At 34.5% G+C, this 18,652-nt stretch overlaps 2 protein-coding genes across 2 annotated transcripts; both read left to right on the top strand.

Moving 5' to 3' along the window:
• Positions 1-666: 666 nt before the first annotated feature.
• Positions 667-12,132, top strand: LOC131984346 (C-type lectin domain family 1 member A-like). The gene is made up of 7 exons (XM_059349213.1): positions 667-730; positions 1,328-1,444; positions 2,099-2,188; positions 4,795-4,959; positions 7,237-7,388; positions 8,619-8,746; positions 11,982-12,132. Exons 1-7 carry the CDS (start codon positions 667-669, stop codon positions 12,130-12,132), a joined length of 867 nt encoding a protein of 288 aa, XP_059205196.1.
• A 692-nt stretch (positions 12,133-12,824) lies between these two features.
• On the top strand, positions 12,825-17,942 carry LOC131985163 (cytochrome c oxidase subunit 6B1-like). Its single transcript, XM_059350216.1, has 4 exons — positions 12,825-12,895; positions 13,859-13,979; positions 15,661-15,761; positions 17,789-17,942. Exons 2-4 carry the CDS (start codon positions 13,877-13,879, stop codon positions 17,840-17,842), a joined length of 258 nt encoding a protein of 85 aa, XP_059206199.1. The 5' UTR covers positions 12,825-12,895; positions 13,859-13,876; the 3' UTR covers positions 17,843-17,942.
• The last annotated feature ends 710 nt before the right edge of the window (positions 17,943-18,652 follow it).

An 18,652-nucleotide genomic window follows, 5' to 3' on the forward strand; every position in this document is an offset into this window, starting at 1 on the left:
AAAGCCTGTTTTGATAACGGACACTTTTATTTTGAAAGGACGAAGAGAGACTTCCTGTTGATCGTAAAACTAGTTTAATGAAGAGGCCTGAGGTTAGTTTTCACATTAATCTTGCATATATAATGTGTTTAAATGAGTTTTGGATCAAATTAAACTCAGCAATTCATGCTAGCAAGGTTTGATACAGTAAGATTTATAATTGTTATTGCACCTTTCAGTTTGCAACCTGTAGCTTTATCCAACTTAATTCTCAGTGTTTCAGATCGATTAAAAATTCCATGTGATCTACCAAATTCTTAACGAGCATTAATTATTCCCATCCCTAATAAAGTCCATCAGCCTTGTGCAGACTTGATTTATAACATTTGTGAACAACATTTTGCAACAGTGTGAAGAAAAGAAAAAAGCTGCTGGTGCTGGTGCATGGTGGCTTTTATTTGATCTCTTGCTGCACGTTTGGTTATCAGACTTATTCTGTTTTGCATACGGCTGCAGCAGAGCCAGTATTTTCATATGAGATGTACAATTCTGCATTAGGAGCACTGGACTGCCCTCCTGTTGCTGCTTTTGGTTAGCAAAAGCCATTAAAACACAAGCTAACACGGAGATATTATGCATTAATGCAATTACTAAAACAAACCTAGGTGCATGCTGCTGAATGAAACCATGGGAGTGAACAATGGATCCACTCTGCTGCAGGAAGAACAACAGGAAACACCTGCAGACAAAAGTAATTTATTTCTCTTTTTTTTTTTTGCTGAATGTTTTGCAAACACTTTTGCATTCAAACCTGACATGTTTATCAGTTTAGGAATGTTTTTTCTTTATAAAATTGTGATCTTAATACAGCAAATTAAAGAATTTTCACTCTACACTGTAAAAAAAAATGCTTGTAGAAATTACAGTAAAATTGCAACAGAAATAGACCGTCAAATCTAAAAATATATATCACTGTTGTAGCACATTGAGTTACCATAAATCATGAAACAGTAAAACTTTATTTTTGCTGCCATAAAATGTAGAAAACATTTTGGTAAAATTAAGGAAGAAAATTCACAAGCACTGGATCATTCTGTCTAAATTACACGTTTTGCAGATTTTTCTCACTGTATTTTTCATGCTAAAGTTCTGGCACAGCTGCTTGTATTTAAGTGAAAATTACAAAGATTTATTTTTTACAGTGTTTTTACAAGTGCTTTCAGTAGATTTGCAATTTCAGTGTTTCAGCTTTATTTGCTGCAGTTTTGAGAAGTGTTACTTGATTTAAAATGAAAGTTCAAAGCATCAAAAAGACATTCGAGAACTGAACAGAAATGTTCCTTTCCAGAAACAATATCTCGGCTACTGACAATAATCTACGAGCCTCGCTGCAGGGCTGCACTCGCATCATCAACACTTCAGCAAATAAAACTGAAACTCTCAGCGTGTCTGGACTCCAGCAGAGGTAAGAGAGGAAATAAAATGTCTGCCAGTGAATTAGGAACACCTGCAGAATCTCATGCAACAAACTGATCAAGTCAACACATGTTAGAATCACTGGTAACACTTTACAATAACCAATATTTATAAATGGTAAACAGATTTATTAATGTTTAATCAACATTTATAAACCGTAAATAGGTCATTTAGAATGGTAAATACATAATTTATTAATGTTTAATTAACTAAATCATTTATAAATGGCAAATAGATGGTATATTAATGTAAGCTTATAGTTACTATACCATTAACAAACAATTCAATTATAATTAATAGTTTATCAATAGTTTTAGTTGCACTAATTATAACATTTTTAACACCATATTAAGTATGTTAATGATTTTTAAATGATTCATATACCTTTAAGAAATTGGTTCAAAACATTTATAGATTAAATATGTATAGCACTTTGTAAATGGTTAATAACTGGTTTATAAACCATCTATAAACATCACTTAGTTGGTTATTGTAAAGTGTTACCGAATCACTTTTTGATTATAATATCGTGACCTACAGTCTCAAATATTCTCATTAGCCTCATACAGATTTAGTGAACTGACCCTTTATTGAAATGTTCTGCACTGTGAAAGCTGTTGAAGTTGTGTTTGTCGTCCCTCAGTCTGCCTGAGTCAGTACAGAGAGCTGACTCATTACTTCTCTCTGCTCTGCTTTCTGCTCGTCCTCGTCACTCTGCTGCAGACGCTCTGCTGTGAGTACTTTCCTGTTGTTGTTTTTTTGTTGTTGTTGTTTTTTTAAACTTTCTTTTTATTGATTTTTCAGTGAAAAACAAAACACAAACATATAATTATACACACAGAACAGGTACATCAGACAGGGTCATCCATGGCAAAATACAATGGCAGGTTTTATTCTAAACAAAGGGCTGGCAGAACTCAGGTCCAGTGACACAAAATACCTTCGTTTGTGCTGTCCACAAGGTCATCGGTACAAAAAATGTTAAAAAAAAAGAACCCCATAACAAGCGGAAATGGAATATATATATACATATTTATACTGGGGGAGAAACGCTCCTGACCCAGGGGAAAAATACAATAATATAAAATAAAAAGATTCTCCCACACAGAATATGCAATCACCTCTCATACATGTAGTCCCTCCATTGCTTCCAGTATTGGTCACCTTTTTCAGTACTGTATCTCAGGGAAAATGTTAACCTTTCCATGTTATACATTTCTTTAACTATTCCAATCCAGTCTGAAATTGTCGGACACTCCTTGCTTAGCCATTTCCTGGTTATTGCCTTTTTGCTACTAGCCAATAATATTTGTAATAGGTATCGGTCTTGTTTATTTATCTTAGTTGGTATGTTTCCTAAATATATAACACAGTACTTTTCTGTTTTAATAGTGACCTGTTGGAGGAAACAGGTTCACCTTTTTATTACTGATGTTCATATGATGCACAGCATAAACAAGAGCCATTTCTTTACAGGTGAGCTGCTCAGTGCTCAGTTTAACTTGTGCCTTCTTGGTAATGATAATAACTTTATTTATATTGCACCTTTAAAACAGCATATATAAATCTTTGACAAGAAGGCACAAGGCAATGTAAAAACAAAAGGCTGAACAGTGCAGCCAAACAAAAGCAAGAAAAATGATTAATGATGATTAAAAAAATGATTAAAAATGAATACATGAAGATAAAGACGCATCATCATAGAGGACAGCAGGCAAACAAACAAGTAATATTTATCAGAGAAAATTTATATTGCACAAGATATTGCAATTTTCTATTTTGCATTTAAACGATATGTTGTTGGTTTTTGTTTAAAAAATTGAAAATAATAAAAATAATAATAATAATAATATATCCAGCTACACAAACACAAAAATGCAAATAAATAGGTTGAAGCAATAAAGAAAATGGTAAATATATATATATATATATATATATATATATATATATATATATATATATATATACACTTTTCTTTTCTTTTAAAAAGGAGATGACGTCACATAAAAGCAAGTCTATAAACTGTTACAAACTTTTTAAGCAGGAATTCAAACCAGGAGCAATGGTCGCAAAATAGGCAAAAAATGATATATGCAATATATTATCATCATATATCATATCATCTTCATCATATTAAGTGAAAAGCAGCAACTTCAGTGCTGGAAAGTGAAGCTTTGTCCTAAACCTGCATTCTATCCGATGGCCAGCAGGGGGCGACACCACTGGTTGCAGAAAGAATTGTTTGTATTTTATTCGATGGAAAAAATGAGCATATTCTCATTTGATTTAATATCTTAGTAAATATTTTAATAATAATATTTTATAATGATAATAAACTTTATTTGTATGGCATCTTTCAAATGTGAAACGCTGCACAAAGTGCTTCACAATGAACAGACGTAAAATGAGATTTTTTTTTTTTAATTTTTGCAAAAAAAATTAAACATGTACAAAGAAGTTAAATATGTGCATAGAAATTTAAATATGTGCATAGAAAATAAACATGTGCATAGAAATTAAACATGTGCATAGAAATTTAAATATGTGCATAGAAAATAAACATGTGCATAGAAATTAAACATGTGCATAGAAATTTAAATATGTGCATAGAAATTAAACATGTGCAGAGATGTCCAGGGAAAAATAGCATTAAAAGCATTAAATTCATACAATGGTCGTAAAAATATAGTAAAATAATATAATATAATATAAAAATAGTAACATGAAACTAGTTCTTAGTTTTAGTCACTCAGACACGAGGAAATGGTGCATTTGTTGGGGAATATTTTTTTAGCAGCAGATTAATCCAGTTTGGTGCACTTATAGTATTTATAGTATTTGGATTGAGTCAAAATAAATGACGTGTGTGTGTTCATGGGAATGAAGGAACAGTGCGGCTCACTGATGTGTTTTTTGTTTTTCTGGCACCGAAGAAAAAGATATTCCAGGCTTTGACTAACCAGATGATGTTTATTAGTCACATCACATTGTTTGTTTGGGTCTTCTTTTTATTTTTTGGGGATTTCTTAAAAATGGTGTTTGAAAAGCTGAAACTTCCCGGCAGCCATGAGCTGTAAAGAAACATCTTTACAGCGGTGCCAGCAGCTGTCAGCATAAATGAAGACGTCTTATTTTAGACTCTTCATTTGAAGGTTTCTACAGCGAGGGATTAACTCTTTATGATTCTTCTGAATGGTGCCATCTTTTTATTTTTTTGTCCTCTGTCAGTCTGCTTTTGTTTTCCCCCCCGACTCGTCCTTTATTATCCCGTATCCATGGAAACAGGTGATGGAACACCGTGTGTATGTAATTTTCTGTCTCTCTGGTGTGATATCACAGTGGTTCAGATCACCTTCGTGTTCCAGTCGCAGACGACGCTGCAGGAAACCAAACTGAGAGATGTGACGCAGGCGCTGGAGAAGCTGAACCGCTCGTACCACCTCCTGTTCTCCCAGTACCCGGCTCTGGGCCAGTACTGCCCCGTCAGCAACAACACCACCGGGGGTAACAGAACCCCACATTTAGTCAAGAGAGTCAATGCATTTTGTCCTGTTCTTTAGGTCGAGATCTAGTTTCTCACAGTGCAGCCTGCAGGCCAACGCCGACCTGCAGAAAAATGTTCTGCTCCCCCTGATTCTGACATGAAATACACGCATTATATATCATATATTTATTTCAATACTTTAACTTTCAATCGCTCACATTGAATATACCCCTAAACATTTGCAGAGAAATGGGACTTTGCAGGGAAATTAAACGTTTGCAGAGAAATTAAACATGTGCAGGAAATTAAAAACATGTGCATAGAAGCTTAACATGTGCAGATAAATTAAACATGTACATAGAAATTTAACATGTGCAGAGAAATTAAACATGTGCATAGAAATTAAACATGTGCAGAAAAATGAAACATGTGCAGATAAATTAAACATTTGCAGAGAAATTAAACATGTGCAAGAAATTAAAAACATGTGCATAGAAATATAACATGTGCAGATAAATTAAACATGTGCATAGAAATTTAACATGTGCAGAGAAATTAAACATGTGCATAGAAATTAAACATGTGCATAGAAATTAAACATGTATTGTGCATAGAAATTAAACATGTGCAGATAAATTAAAAATGTGCAGAGAAATTTAACATGTGCAGAGAAATTAAACGTGCGCATAGAAATTAAACATGTGAATAGAAATTTAACATTTGCAATGAAATTTAACGTGTGCATAGAAATCAAACATTTGCAGAGAAATTAAACATTTGCAGAGAAATTAAATATGTGCAGAAAAATTGAAACACTTTCAGAGAAATTAAACATTTGCAGATATATCCAGGAAAATGGTGCAAAACAGAGATTCATGCACTCTTCAGCTACTATATCAAACTGCTTTCCACTTAAAACCGTCTTTCGAGTTAAGGCTTGAGTATAGTTGCTTTTAACTACGCGAACGTATGACATCAGCCAAGCTTTCAACAAGATCTCCAACCTAAACGACAGCACAGGATTGTCAGTACCACCCATACGACATAAATATGAGCATTTCAAGTTTCAGAGCGGAGCGGACACGTTATTATACATACGCTTATGGTTCATGGTTGTGATTAAAATGCTGCAGTTTCATTGAATTTAGGCTACAAACCACTGAAGGGTAAAATACTTCCTGGCAAGGCGTTATAAAAGACAGTTTATACAGGAAATAAATGAACGTAAATGCCGGAAGTGAAGTAGTTACGAGGACTTGACTAGCCGAAGTGACATAGTTATGTAAAAACGTGATGCACAGATGTTCCATGATGTTTAAATCATTTATTTTTGTAATACAAACCCTGTTCTCTAGGGTGAAAGTCAGACATTTATTTGACCCATCCACCTCCCCTACGTCAGTGCAACTTTCATGTCTTATACTACACATCTCATCTTTTCACTGCGTCAGAGAAAATAGTATCAGGATGACCACTGAACTAAAAAAATCAACTTAGTATTTTCCATCCATGTTGACTTTTCATGTGCAGATTAAAGGAATTATTTGCAGGAGACTGTTTGATCCTGCTGCTCTGATTTGCATAGTGATTTACAAAAATTACACAAACCACAAACAGCTGGAGCGTGACCGCTCAGCTGTTTCACTTTGGATTCAGATAACAGGAATTCTCTCTCACTGTAGCGGCCCGCTGCAGTGGACAGAGAGAACTCATTGCACTGAGCAATAAAAATACAGTTTCATGTGAAATAATGATGTAATCTGCACTTGTGTACGTACGTAAAACAACATTTTGCAAGATTGACACAGCAGTTTATTTCAGTCAAACACAAATCAACTAACTTTTTGAAAACATAACTCATTTGGGCTTGCTTTTAGAGAGTTTTTATATGTATAAGGACAGTTTTTCATACTTTATAATTTTCGCTATTGATGCATAAAAGGGCACGAAACAGGCGTACAAGGATGTTTTCACAGCTGGAAATGGACCCAGTCTTGACATTTCTGTAGTGAAAAGGTCATTTGCTGCTTGAAGCAGATTAAAACACACTCGAGTCATTTCATTCTTGATTTAATTTTTTCTCTAGCTGGAAACACTTCTGTGCAACTTGTACATTTTGTGTTGAAACTTTTGATATATTATGCATGTCCCTGTTGGCTTTTTAAAGAATGTCTATTGATTTCTAATTTGAATATTTGTTTTCTAACCTCTCCTGCACAATGTTTAACCCTTTTACATGAACATGCATGTGCAAATAAACTAAACTAAACGTGCATCTTCTTTCTTTTCCCCCCCAGAGAGAGTGTGCAGCCCGTGTCCGGCCGGCTGGACGCCTCAGGGAGAGAAATGTTACCTGTTCAGTCAGGAGAGAGCCGACTGGATCAGCAGCCAGTACCGCTGCATGGCACAGGGTGGCACTGTGGCCACAGTGAGGACAGAGGAGGAGCAGGTAAAGCTCTGTCCTGTCATTTACTATTTATATTTAATCATTAAACCCACCCTCATTCATTTTCATTGCATATTTCACCCATTAACCCATAAGAACCTATGGTGACATCCGTGTAACAAACACTTTAAATCTTCTATAATCTCCCATATTCAGCTTTATGCTTCACATTAACTCATTAAATCCCTAAGTGATGCATACTCAACACCCTGGTGTGGTGGTCATGTGACTGTGACAAGAAGTGACTTCTCCAAAATGTGGCTGTGGCTGCAAACAGAAATGTGAAAAAGTAAAGACTAAAATTTTAAAAAGCTTATTTTTTGTTACTAGGCTAAGTTTAAACCCATTTAACATTTCTAACCCTTTAATAAGATGTCCTGTATTGCATTTAACTTGTTCTGACCATATTTCCTGAACAAATTAAAGTCACAATTATGATATATGTTCTGGAGATGCAAACAAAAAGGCAAATGGTTATTTGTTTTTATTTATTATTCATTTATTATTATTTTGTTACTTAAAAACAAATCTGAAAAGTAATTTGTTGTTCACAATTTTGATAAATGTTGTGGAGATGCAAAGAAAAAGGCAAATTTGTGTTTCTGTAAGCATAAAATGTTTTTTTTTTTTTTTTTTTTAAATAAGAGATATTATAAACATAAATACCATAAACACCCAATGTGACACATATGTCACATCACAGATCTTTGACATTTAGGGGTAGTATTTTTTTTTTAAAACATCATAAATGTGTTCTATGTGGTCCACTTGGTCTGTGGTCTATCCCCCATAATTTACCTTTAAGGATTACTGGGTCTGGGTTCTAATGGGTTAAGTTTATTCTAAGTGTGTTTTAATCCGTGTTTTACTTCTTTTCTGAGTATTTTTGTGTCTTACGTGGAACTTCATTGATGATATATTCTGCATCTGTCCACTTGTAAACATTCAAGATGCTTCCCCTGAAATATCAGCTGTAAGGACACACATTTTAATGTGCACAAACACACACACACACACACACACACACACACACACACACACAGCATCAGAGAGAAGTTAAGAATAGATTTAAGACCTCTGTGAAATATGGAGACATCTGCAGGAGCAGTCTCAGCTCGAGGTCATTTCAGGTTTTGTCTTTCACAGTTTTATTGTCAATGTATCACAGTTTATGTGCTTGAATTAAGACGTGAGAGAAGAGAATCTGATGATATTTCCTGACGTGTTTCTCAGGTGTTTGTGTGGAGAAAGGCCCAGAGTCTGAGTCAGGGAGACTCGTACTGGCTGGGCCTGAGGAGCGCTGGAGGAGCTGACGGGGGCTGGCAGTGGAGCGACGGCTCCCCGGTGGAGAAGGGACCGGGGTGAGTGATGACAGGAGCAGGAGGAGCAGGAGGAGCAGGAGGAGCAGGAGGAGCAGGAGGAGCAGGAGGAGCAGGAGGGTGGTGTCGGGACAGACGGGGCTCCTGAGGTGACGAGTCAGCAGACACTGATCTGTGTCCTGCAGCCTGACAGTCTGCTCACATGTTGACGGTTCACACCAGTCTGGAAACCTGAGAGGAGCGATTCCATGTGATGATATTAAAATGTTTATGGTAGCCTGAGGAAACATTTAGAAATATATGTCCAAGAGTGTCAGGGATCCCCTTGGTCTTTACCTGTAAACTTAACCCTCTGGGCTCTGAGCCTATTTTGGCTGTTTTTGAATACACTGAAAAAAGCAAACTGGGTGTCTGTTACCTTCTCCTTAGTCTAACATGTAGCTTCTAGTATATACAATTATGTTTTGTGGTTGAACAATTTTAAAACATGTAATTTAAGCATAAAATGCAACAATTTTAAATTTACTAGAATAATTTATGTTAAAACAACCCAATTTGCTTTGTGTTTTTCTTTTCTAAACTTGACACCAGCTGGGGTTATATAGGTTGAATAAATGAATAAAGGTAATCTTTTAGGCTAAACCACTTCAACCTAACTTTGTTTTGTTGGCTCATCACAATTAATTAATGTACTGGACCATTTTAAAAAGTAGTTGTAACTACCCCATTCAATTAAGTAACTCTTAATGATGTCATACACGTTTAAATGGCCCAAGAAAATTATGTTAGTATGTTACAATTACCCTTATGATTCTAGTTGGACTGACCCCTGGTAATTAATTAACAGTAATGCAAATACATAATGTTGACCCAACATATTTACATTTTGTTCACTCAACAAAACTGTTTCTCGTTAAATTAAAGCATTTTATTTAGGTGGAAATTATTTCCATAATTTTATTACGACCCGACTGAGTTTTTAATTTCTATATCTTCTCAATAAATTAATTTCATCATTCAGTATTCCAGGTTTTCCTCAATCAATTTGTTTTTCATCATCATACATCCTCATTTTTTGTTTTTCATTTCTTTCTTTTTGAATAAAAACCCTTTTTGTATCACTACGCTTCTAATGCACAACATGGGTCAAAAATTTCATTATGGGGGTATTGTGTGTATAATTTTATGGAAAAATGAATTTAATCAATTTTGGAATCAGGCTGAAACATAAAAAAATGTGGGAAAAGTGAAGCTCTGTTAATACCTTCTAGATACACTGTATGTGTGACAAAATGATACATAAACATGTTAAATATATTATATATATATATTAAATATATGAGTGTGGAAAGTAACTACTTGAAACACATTACTATTATTATAGTATTAAGTAATTTAATTTTAATACAAATTTGGATAAATGAGTCATTTTTGACCCATGTTATACTTTAGAAGTGTTGTCCATATGTTGTGCATCAAAGGGTTAATGTACCACATAAAAAATGTTGCTATACCCATATTTGGTATCCATTTTTTCTTCACCTATATGATCTGACAATTATTTTTTCACTTTAACCTACTTGATCAACATATTGAGCCCAAAAATCATGAAATCCCAGTTGAAAAATGAGACTATTTACTACAATAAAAACCACAAATTTGCTCAATGAACTGTTTTGGAACTTGAAAATGTAAACATGGAATACAAATATGAACATATAAAAAGGTAAAGTTTAAATATAATAAAACTATATACAAAAAAGAGAGCTACACCAACGCTCAGATATTACTATCAATTAAAACGATCATATCTTTGGTTTTACATGAGCTAGGAATGTCAAACAAAAACTGGGAGAAAGTTTAAATTCTGTACTTTGGAGTGAAGTTGATGGCAGCGCTACATGTGTTAAACGTCACATGATCTGATCGGGACGCCACCATCATAGAGCCCAGAGGGTTAAAGAGGCACTGACCAGAAAAAGACTCAAAATTACCACAAAGAATATAAAAAAGACAAAAAAAAAAGACCAAGACTACTTCAAAGTGACTCCCAACAACCATGAAAAGGAGCAAAACAAGCACAAAGACATAAAAAATGACCACAAAGAGACAAAGCATACAAAGAGACTTAAAATGACTATAAAATAGGGACAAAACAACCAGACAAAAAATGACAACAAGTCAGACAGTGGCATAAAACCAGTGTAAAGTGATGCAAAACAGCTGCAAAGAGACAAAGAATGACCACAAAAAGACACTAAAACAACTACAAAAAGGACAAAAACAGTTAACAAGTGACAAAATAATCTCAAAGAAACTAAATGGCCACAAAGAGACAAAAAAAACACTACAAAGATAATCAATACAATAATAATTAGGGGCAAAACAACAGCACAAATAATAACTAGAACACTGCAAAGAGATTTGGAGTAAAAAGGGTCAAAACAACCACAAAGAGACAAAGAATGACGACAAAAAGACACAAACAACTACAGAGAAATACAAAACAGCAGCAAAAGGGACAAAACAACCCAATAAAAAAATAACTACAAAAAGACCAAAATAATTACAAAGTGACACAAAATGACCACAAAGAGGCATAAATGCTACAAAGACACACAAAACAAATTGATTTCATGATGCATATTCATATGGAGGAGTTAGGGCTGGGCGATATGGTCCTAAAAGAATATCACGATATTTCAGCCTATTTTTGCGATAACGATATTCTTGACGATATTACCAAATACTTAAAAATATATAGAAAATATGATTTTTTTTTTTAGTCTGTATAAATAAATAAAAATGTAAAATGTATTGTGAAGTGCAAATCTCAACAGTTGCCAAATAAAAAAAAATTACTCTTGACTCCAGAGTATGAGAAAATAATAAAAACAACCATTTAGGGGTTCCGGGGGCATATTTTAATGACATTTTGTAAAGGAGAATCAAGGTTCTTGTATGTTTTATTTAAGGCATCTTATTTTGACAGTCTTCTTGTAAGTTCTATGGTGGATTCTGTTAACACACTGTGCTCTTATTTTGAAAGCTGCATGTGTTTAGCGACAGAGAGTAAGTAGCTTTTTGTGATTAAAACAACTTTAACCACTACATCAAGAAGTAGGAATGTTTCCAATATCATGATATGCATTTTTTTTTAACCATAAAAAAAATATACCGATATTATTGTGAACGATACGATATGGCACAACCCTAGGAGGAATGGTTTTCATGATAATATGTTAACAAAAGTACTTTGTGGATTTTTTTCCTGCAGGTTTTGGGAGCGTGAGCCCGATAAAAGTGACAGCGGGGAGCTTTGTGGTCGACTCACACCAGGAGACGACTACAGGAGGAGCTGGTTCACCTACAGATGCTCCAACCTGCTGAGGAGGATCTGTGAGAGGAGGAAAGCTTCTCTGCAGTGAGAGGAGACAACTACTCATTAAACTGTATTCTTATTGATTGATTTATTTGCTTGTTTTACTCCCTGTCTGATTTTCTTTTGTTAATTTTGTTTTCATATTTTTTTTTATTTTTTTGTTTGTTTTCTAGCAGGAATTAAACTCCAGAGAATAATATGGGAGGAGGAGGAGGAGTTATTTTATTTGAATGTATGTGCTATTCTATTATTAATAATAAAAACAATAAAATAAACACAATAAAATCATATCTTATTAAAATATATTCTAATTTGTTTATTTATTTGCTTGTTCACTTTCCTGTCTGTTTTTCTTTTTCTTTATATATATTATATTATAAAATCATGTATTTCATTTTTATTTTATTCTATTTGCAGTAATTAAACTCCAAATACTAACATAATATTTAGTGTATCATACAGGATTTGTTTTGCTGTACAAAAACTGAAATCTTACAATTAATTATGATTATTTTGTCTTTTAAAAAGATGCAACCAAAAACAGATATATTTTAAGACATATAACTACATTTTTTTTATTTTCTTTTTTTAGAAAAAATGGGAGTGTATTAAAAAAATTATATAAAAAAACATAATATGTATTGTTTTTAGCTGTAGTTTTCCCAGTTGCACCTCCTCAGAGCGTCCACCAGGTGGCGCTGCTGCCTTTTCAAACTTCACCTGAAGCGTCACTCTGTTTCCCGACATGCTTTGCGGGTGAGCCAGAGGACACTGAGCGGTGAGATTATAGCGGATTCTCTGTGTGGAAGGTAAACCCTTTTTATTAACAATAACACGCTTTATGCTCCATAAATACGCTCCTGATAATAACTTTAAAATGTATTTATGTTAGTCATGTATGTGTTTACCTCTGGGACGCAGGTTAGATGTAAAAAGCCTCCACTAAATTAAATCATTAGCAAACGCTCAGAGACACCTGACCAAGATTATTTATCTATATTTATCTCTAACAGTTAACGCCAGTCAGCAGGCTTATAATGCACGATTTGTGTTATATATTTAATAATTCTAACCAGTATTAATGGCATCATTATTGGCATCAATAGCGACTGGCGGCTAATGTTAGCAAAACAAGCTTCTTATTTTAATCACAGTACCGTGATCCATTGTGTGATGCGCCGAACTCCATTAAGAAAAGGAGTTATTCTTCATATTTCCTGTGTTAGTTCTGAATTATTCCCTCTCACAGCACAATTGAAGGTCCCTTGCTCATCAGTAGAGTCAGCTGGTCAATTCGGCATCTAAAACAGTTACCAAGACGTGTTTAAACTGAGACAGTGATCAAGTTTATCAGTTGCTGCACAGATATTTGCACAGAATTTAAAGCTACCATCAACACTCTGGTGATAGAGACATGTGCTTGTTTTTCTTAATAAGGCTCATTATGTTTTAATAGTGTGTTATGTTGCACTTGTTTGATTGTAAATGTTCATTTTTTTTACACGTTTTTTTGTTTTGGGTGCTATTTTGGCCAGGTCTCTCTTGAAAAAGAGATTTTGAATCTTAATGGGACTTCCTGGTTAAATAAAAAATAATTTAAAAAGATATCCTCTGCCTTGGACAGTGTGTTATGTTTAAAGAGGCTCTCTCTCGTTGCCTCCTGCAGACCCAGTGTCTCTCATGTCCAGTTACTGAGCTCCACTGTGTTTCTGCTGTATCCAGTCAGTGTGATTTCAGGTTAGAGTGGCTCTCAGCCTGTTTGTCCTCTGCAGAAATCCAACAGCTTGAAGATGTCTGAGACCGAGGAGAAGATCAAGAACTACAGGACGGCTCCATTCGATGCCCGCTTCCCCAACACCAACCAGACCCGCAACTGTTTCCAGAACTATCTGGGTAAACACCACAACTGATTTACTATTTAGATCAGGGGTGTCAAACTCAAATACACAGTGGGCCAAAATTTAAAACTTGGACAAAGTCACGGGCCAACATTGATATTTATTGAAAAAATTGACCTAAACAAGTTCAAACGAAATGGAACAAGCAAAGCTTGATATAACTTAATATTGCAAACATGCAAAATCGAATATCAAATAAAACAAACAAACACATCAATGGCATTCATTTCTTAAATACAATTTAAATAAAAATCGTATGTCCCTTTATTTTATATGCGGTCTTCTTTCAATTTTAATTTAACAGTAATCTTTTTCCACAGGCTAAAAATAAATGTAAGAATAAAATAACAATAATACACCACTAATAATAATATCCTTCAATGAATGTGCAACCATTCAAGCCTTGGACTAGCAAGGAAAAGTGCATAAAGACAACTTTAATTGTTGCTCAGTTTGCTACACACTGATCTACTGTGTTCAAGCCAAAACACCAGCAGAGCATTCTGGGATTTGTAGTATTATTTGCACTGTATAATACCGGCAGGCCAGCTCTGGTTGTCATTTGGTATTTCCTCGCGGGACAAATATAATTATACTGCGGGCCAAATTTGGCCCACGGGCCAGAGTTTGACACCTCTGATTTAGATGGATACTCCTAGAGCTAGGTCAATAAAGTCCTAACAAGGCCATTTAAGGTTGATATGATCCTCCAGGTGGTATTACTTCAGGTTTCTTTATCTGCATGTTACACCAATACTGGGCCCTTCCTTCAGTCCCTCTCATGATGAATCCAGCTAATGCAGGTTAAGCCCTAAAAACATAGTTAAGTGTGTGAGAGTCTCAAGGCCCTCAGTGTGCTCGTTTGCTTTTTACACCACCAAAATTTGTTAAATAAACCCTTTTTAAAAAATACTTTTTTAGTTTTGTGGTTTTATGTGTATCTTCCTCTACAGATAATAATCTTATTAAACTGTGAGTCAGGGAGAAACTAACAGCAGGCACAGATCTGCTAACGCCTGCCAAAAAAATGTGAAATGTGTTGAAATATAAGACTAAAAATCAAAGCTGTGCTGAAGCTGAACCTGCTGCAGCTGCCGTGAATCTGCCTTAATAAAAAATAAAAGCACAAAGGAGGCGACTAAATAAATATTACTCTGTCAAAGGTCAGTATGATGTTTCATGTTGGTGTAACAGCCAACTGCAGAGGTGTTACACTTCTATTTTTGTCTCTATATTATCGAGATTCTTTTCACCGCTCTGTTTTAAATATGTTGTAGTGGCTGTATTTCTACTGTACTCTACTTATGCATGTCAGCCTCTTTTATGGATGAGTTTTTGCACTGTTCTCCAGCTGTTTTTCAAAATAAAAGTAGCATTTGACAGTGATGTTTGAAACTATTTTGAAACTACACAGACAAAGAGACTAAACTGAATTCCAACAGGGCATGATTGCATTTTAGTTTATTGATAAATTGATCATTTTATTCTTAAAAGAAGTATAATAAGTTAGGTTACAGTTGACTCAATATTTCTTTTGAAATTAGACGTTAATTTCGACTATTTAAGTGACAGAAAGTCTTGATTGTTTGCGCTCTGGCAGCCTAATAACTCACTCTGATGTCACTCTGTTTATTTCCTGCTCTGATGGGGTTTTTTTTTTTTATTCCACCCTGCAGATTTCCACAGATGTAACAAAGCTCTGTCTGCCAAAGACCAGGACGTAGCTCCCTGTGAGTGGTACAAGAGGGTCTACAACAGCCTCTGCCCCATAAGCTGGGTATGTAATGTCACTATTTCACTATTTTTATCATTTAAAGGGAAAATTTAACCAGTACCGATGGTAAATGTACCGACGTACAATGGAAACGTCCCTAAATCGCATTTTCTTCAAGGCAACATTTCAAAATTTCACTTCGATTGGCAGAATATTCTGTCAAAATCCTCCTCAGTTTTCTTTTTTTTTTTTTTTTTTTACTTTATTGAGAAGTTTTAATTACAGTCAGAACATTTGTGTCAGATAGAACAAACAAAGTATGGCATCACAAAATGAGAAAATACATAAATATGAGACAAAGTGAATGATGTTCATAAATCAGTACAGGTGTAGATTAAACAGAATAATAAAAATAATTAAATTAAAAGGGACGGAGTAAAAAAAAAAGAAAAAGGCATGTTATATTACATTTCTCCAAATATTTCTTAAATTATGTTAACAGTATGTATACATTTGTTATTATCAATTGTTTTAATGCATTCACAGTAGTTGTTGAATTCAATTTCAAAAGCAGGAAAGAAAGGTCGACCTTTGGAAAATTTGGCTTTGTGTATGTGAAATTTCGCCATTAGAATAATCAAGTGTTGAATTTTCCTATCTTCATTGCTATAATATAAAAGTATATCTATGGCTTTCAATTTAATTTGTAGGTTGGAATATGAGGTGATGTAAACTTCAAATTTTTTCCAAAAAATCTGGGAAAATGACATTCAACAAAAAGGTGCCTGATTGTTTCCACTTCAGCATTATAAAATGCACAGTTAATATCAATACTGATAGATTTTGACAGACATTTGTTAGTGGGGTAAATATTATGTATAATTTTATATTGAACTTCTTTAATTTTATTGGAGATAGCAAATTTATGTGGAAGGAGCCATGTTGCTTTTCAGTTAATGTCAGAAAAAGAGGACAACCATACAAAATCCTCCTCACTAGCATCCACTACATTCCTGTTTTTGGACGCCATTTTTCACCGTTGGTAACGTTGCTAGTTTGCAATACAAACGAAGAGAAAAACAAGGAAAATTTTGAGTGACACGGTGGTCCACAGCTACCAACGCTGAAGAAGCTCTACAGGATTATATCACTGCCTCATCAAATGAGCAGGTCAGGCTCCAGAACAGGGGTGTCAAACTCAAATACACAATGGGCCAAAATTTAGAAATTGAATAAAATCACGGGCCAACATCGAACAAATAAACCTTTTAATATATACCAAACATGTTTTGTTTTAACATTAAATATGGAACCAGCAACGCTTATAAACATACAATATATAACTAAATAGTGCAGACATGCAAAATCAAATTTCAAATAAAAAACACATCAATGTCATTAATTTATTAAATAAAAATTAAATAAAAATTGTATGCCTCTTTTCTATTTGCATCCTTCTGATTTAAATATCAATATAAACTTTTTCAACTGGTTAATAAATTCTGCCTTTCTTTTCGCCATTTTTGGGAAGGCGTAGCTCGGAGACAGCTCTAGCTTGAGGTTGCTATGACGACTGTCACAGAGGAGCGTTTCTGGGTCCTGTCCTGATTGACGCGCCAAAACAACAGCAGGGCATTGTGGGATGTGTAGTATTAGCGGTAAATGCGCCGTATAATACCGGTGGGTCAGCTTTTATTGTACAATAATAATATAATAATTTGGTATTGCCTCAAGGGCCAAATAAAATTACACTGCGGGCCAAATTTGGCCCGCGGGCCAGAGTTTGACACCCCTGCTCCAGAAGAACCAGCTGTAGGTGTTTTTCAGACTTTATCCGTCTCTCTGATGGGTCGAGACGAGGTGGAAAATTGGCGAATTTTCCCTTTAACAACGCTGTGATGAACAAAAACTACACAAATATCTCTAATTGTAATATATCCCTTATTAATTATTCTCTAAATCTAACATGTATCAGCTGCATGTTAGAAAATCTAGAAATGTTTGTTGAATTATGGGAAATATTAATTCCATTATTTTACCTTTAAGCATAATGCCTGAGCGTTATTTCTTCTCTTTGTTTTCTCCTGCAGGTTCAGAAATGGGACGAGCAGGTGGAGGCGGGAAGTTTCCCTGGAAAGATCTAAGCAGACACATTCCTGTCTTCACCCTAATCGTATCTTAATGTGAATCATCTGCTCTTTATGTACAGAAGCAACTAAATAAATTAAATTATGTTACTGTGAACTTTGCGGTGGTTTGTATTTATGTGGACTCAAACTATCGTGAAGACCCTGGACGTAATAATTAACAGTGCCCAGAGTCTCCACGGTTTAGTGAAACGGCTGGATATTAAATATTAATGTTGTCGACAAGATATAAAACATCCTGCAGGAGATGAATGGAACAAGCTGGATTAACACAACGTTGTTTTTGAAACAGTAAAGAAGGAGAGGTGTCAGCCAGGCGACAAGTGAGAAAAAAAAATGTTTTTGTGGCTTTTTATCTGTTCTGTTTCTTTGATGTTAATGTGGAAATGTTAATTTGTGGAGAAAGTGAAACTTGACAATGTTTGCTGACACATTTTGCAAGAGAGAAGAAGTAAATTTCACTTAAAATCACAAAGTTGCATTGTAAAATTGACTTGATTTGCATAAGACATATTTTTTGAGTAGGCTACAATTACAATGGGCAGAACCAATATGGTAATATTTAGCAAATAAATTAGATTAGATTAGATTTTTATTTGTCATTGCACAGAAATACAACGAAATTCAATGCACTCAGGTACTGGACTCATATAAAAAAAGCATAATAAATAGTAAATAGAAAAGATACATTTTCATTCTCTCAGCACTTAGTATATTCATGTCATTCATTCAAAGTACAAATATATCAAGTAAAGAAGAATCAATTACATCTCAAAATGACAAAAACATACTTATTTAACTTAATTA

The sequence above is a fragment of the Centropristis striata genome, chromosome 14, assembly GCF_030273125.1.
Source record: "Centropristis striata isolate RG_2023a ecotype Rhode Island chromosome 14, C.striata_1.0, whole genome shotgun sequence".
Taxonomy (NCBI): domain Eukaryota; kingdom Metazoa; phylum Chordata; class Actinopteri; order Perciformes; family Serranidae; genus Centropristis; species Centropristis striata.

What these genes read in the sequence shown, in the direction of transcription:
- LOC131984346 (XM_059349213.1), top strand. Translation starts at nt 667, where the DNA reads ATGGGAGTGAACAATGGATCCACTCTGCTGCAGGAAGAACAACAGGAA. An exon ending in GGAAACACCTGCAGACAAAA is followed by an intron (nt 731 to 1,327) that starts GTAATTTATTTC and finishes GTTCCTTTCCAG; the next exon opens with AAACAATATCTCGGCTACTG. An exon ending in GTGTCTGGACTCCAGCAGAG is followed by an intron (nt 1,445 to 2,098) that starts GTAAGAGAGGAA and finishes GTCGTCCCTCAG; the next exon opens with TCTGCCTGAGTCAGTACAGA.
- LOC131985163 (XM_059350216.1), top strand. Translation starts at nt 13,877, where the DNA reads ATGTCTGAGACCGAGGAGAAGATCAAGAACTACAGGACGGCTCCATTC. An exon ending in CTGTTTCCAGAACTATCTGG is followed by an intron (nt 13,980 to 15,660) that starts GTAAACACCACA and finishes TCCACCCTGCAG; the next exon opens with ATTTCCACAGATGTAACAAA. An exon ending in GCCTCTGCCCCATAAGCTGG is followed by an intron (nt 15,762 to 17,788) that starts GTATGTAATGTC and finishes TTTCTCCTGCAG; the next exon opens with GTTCAGAAATGGGACGAGCA.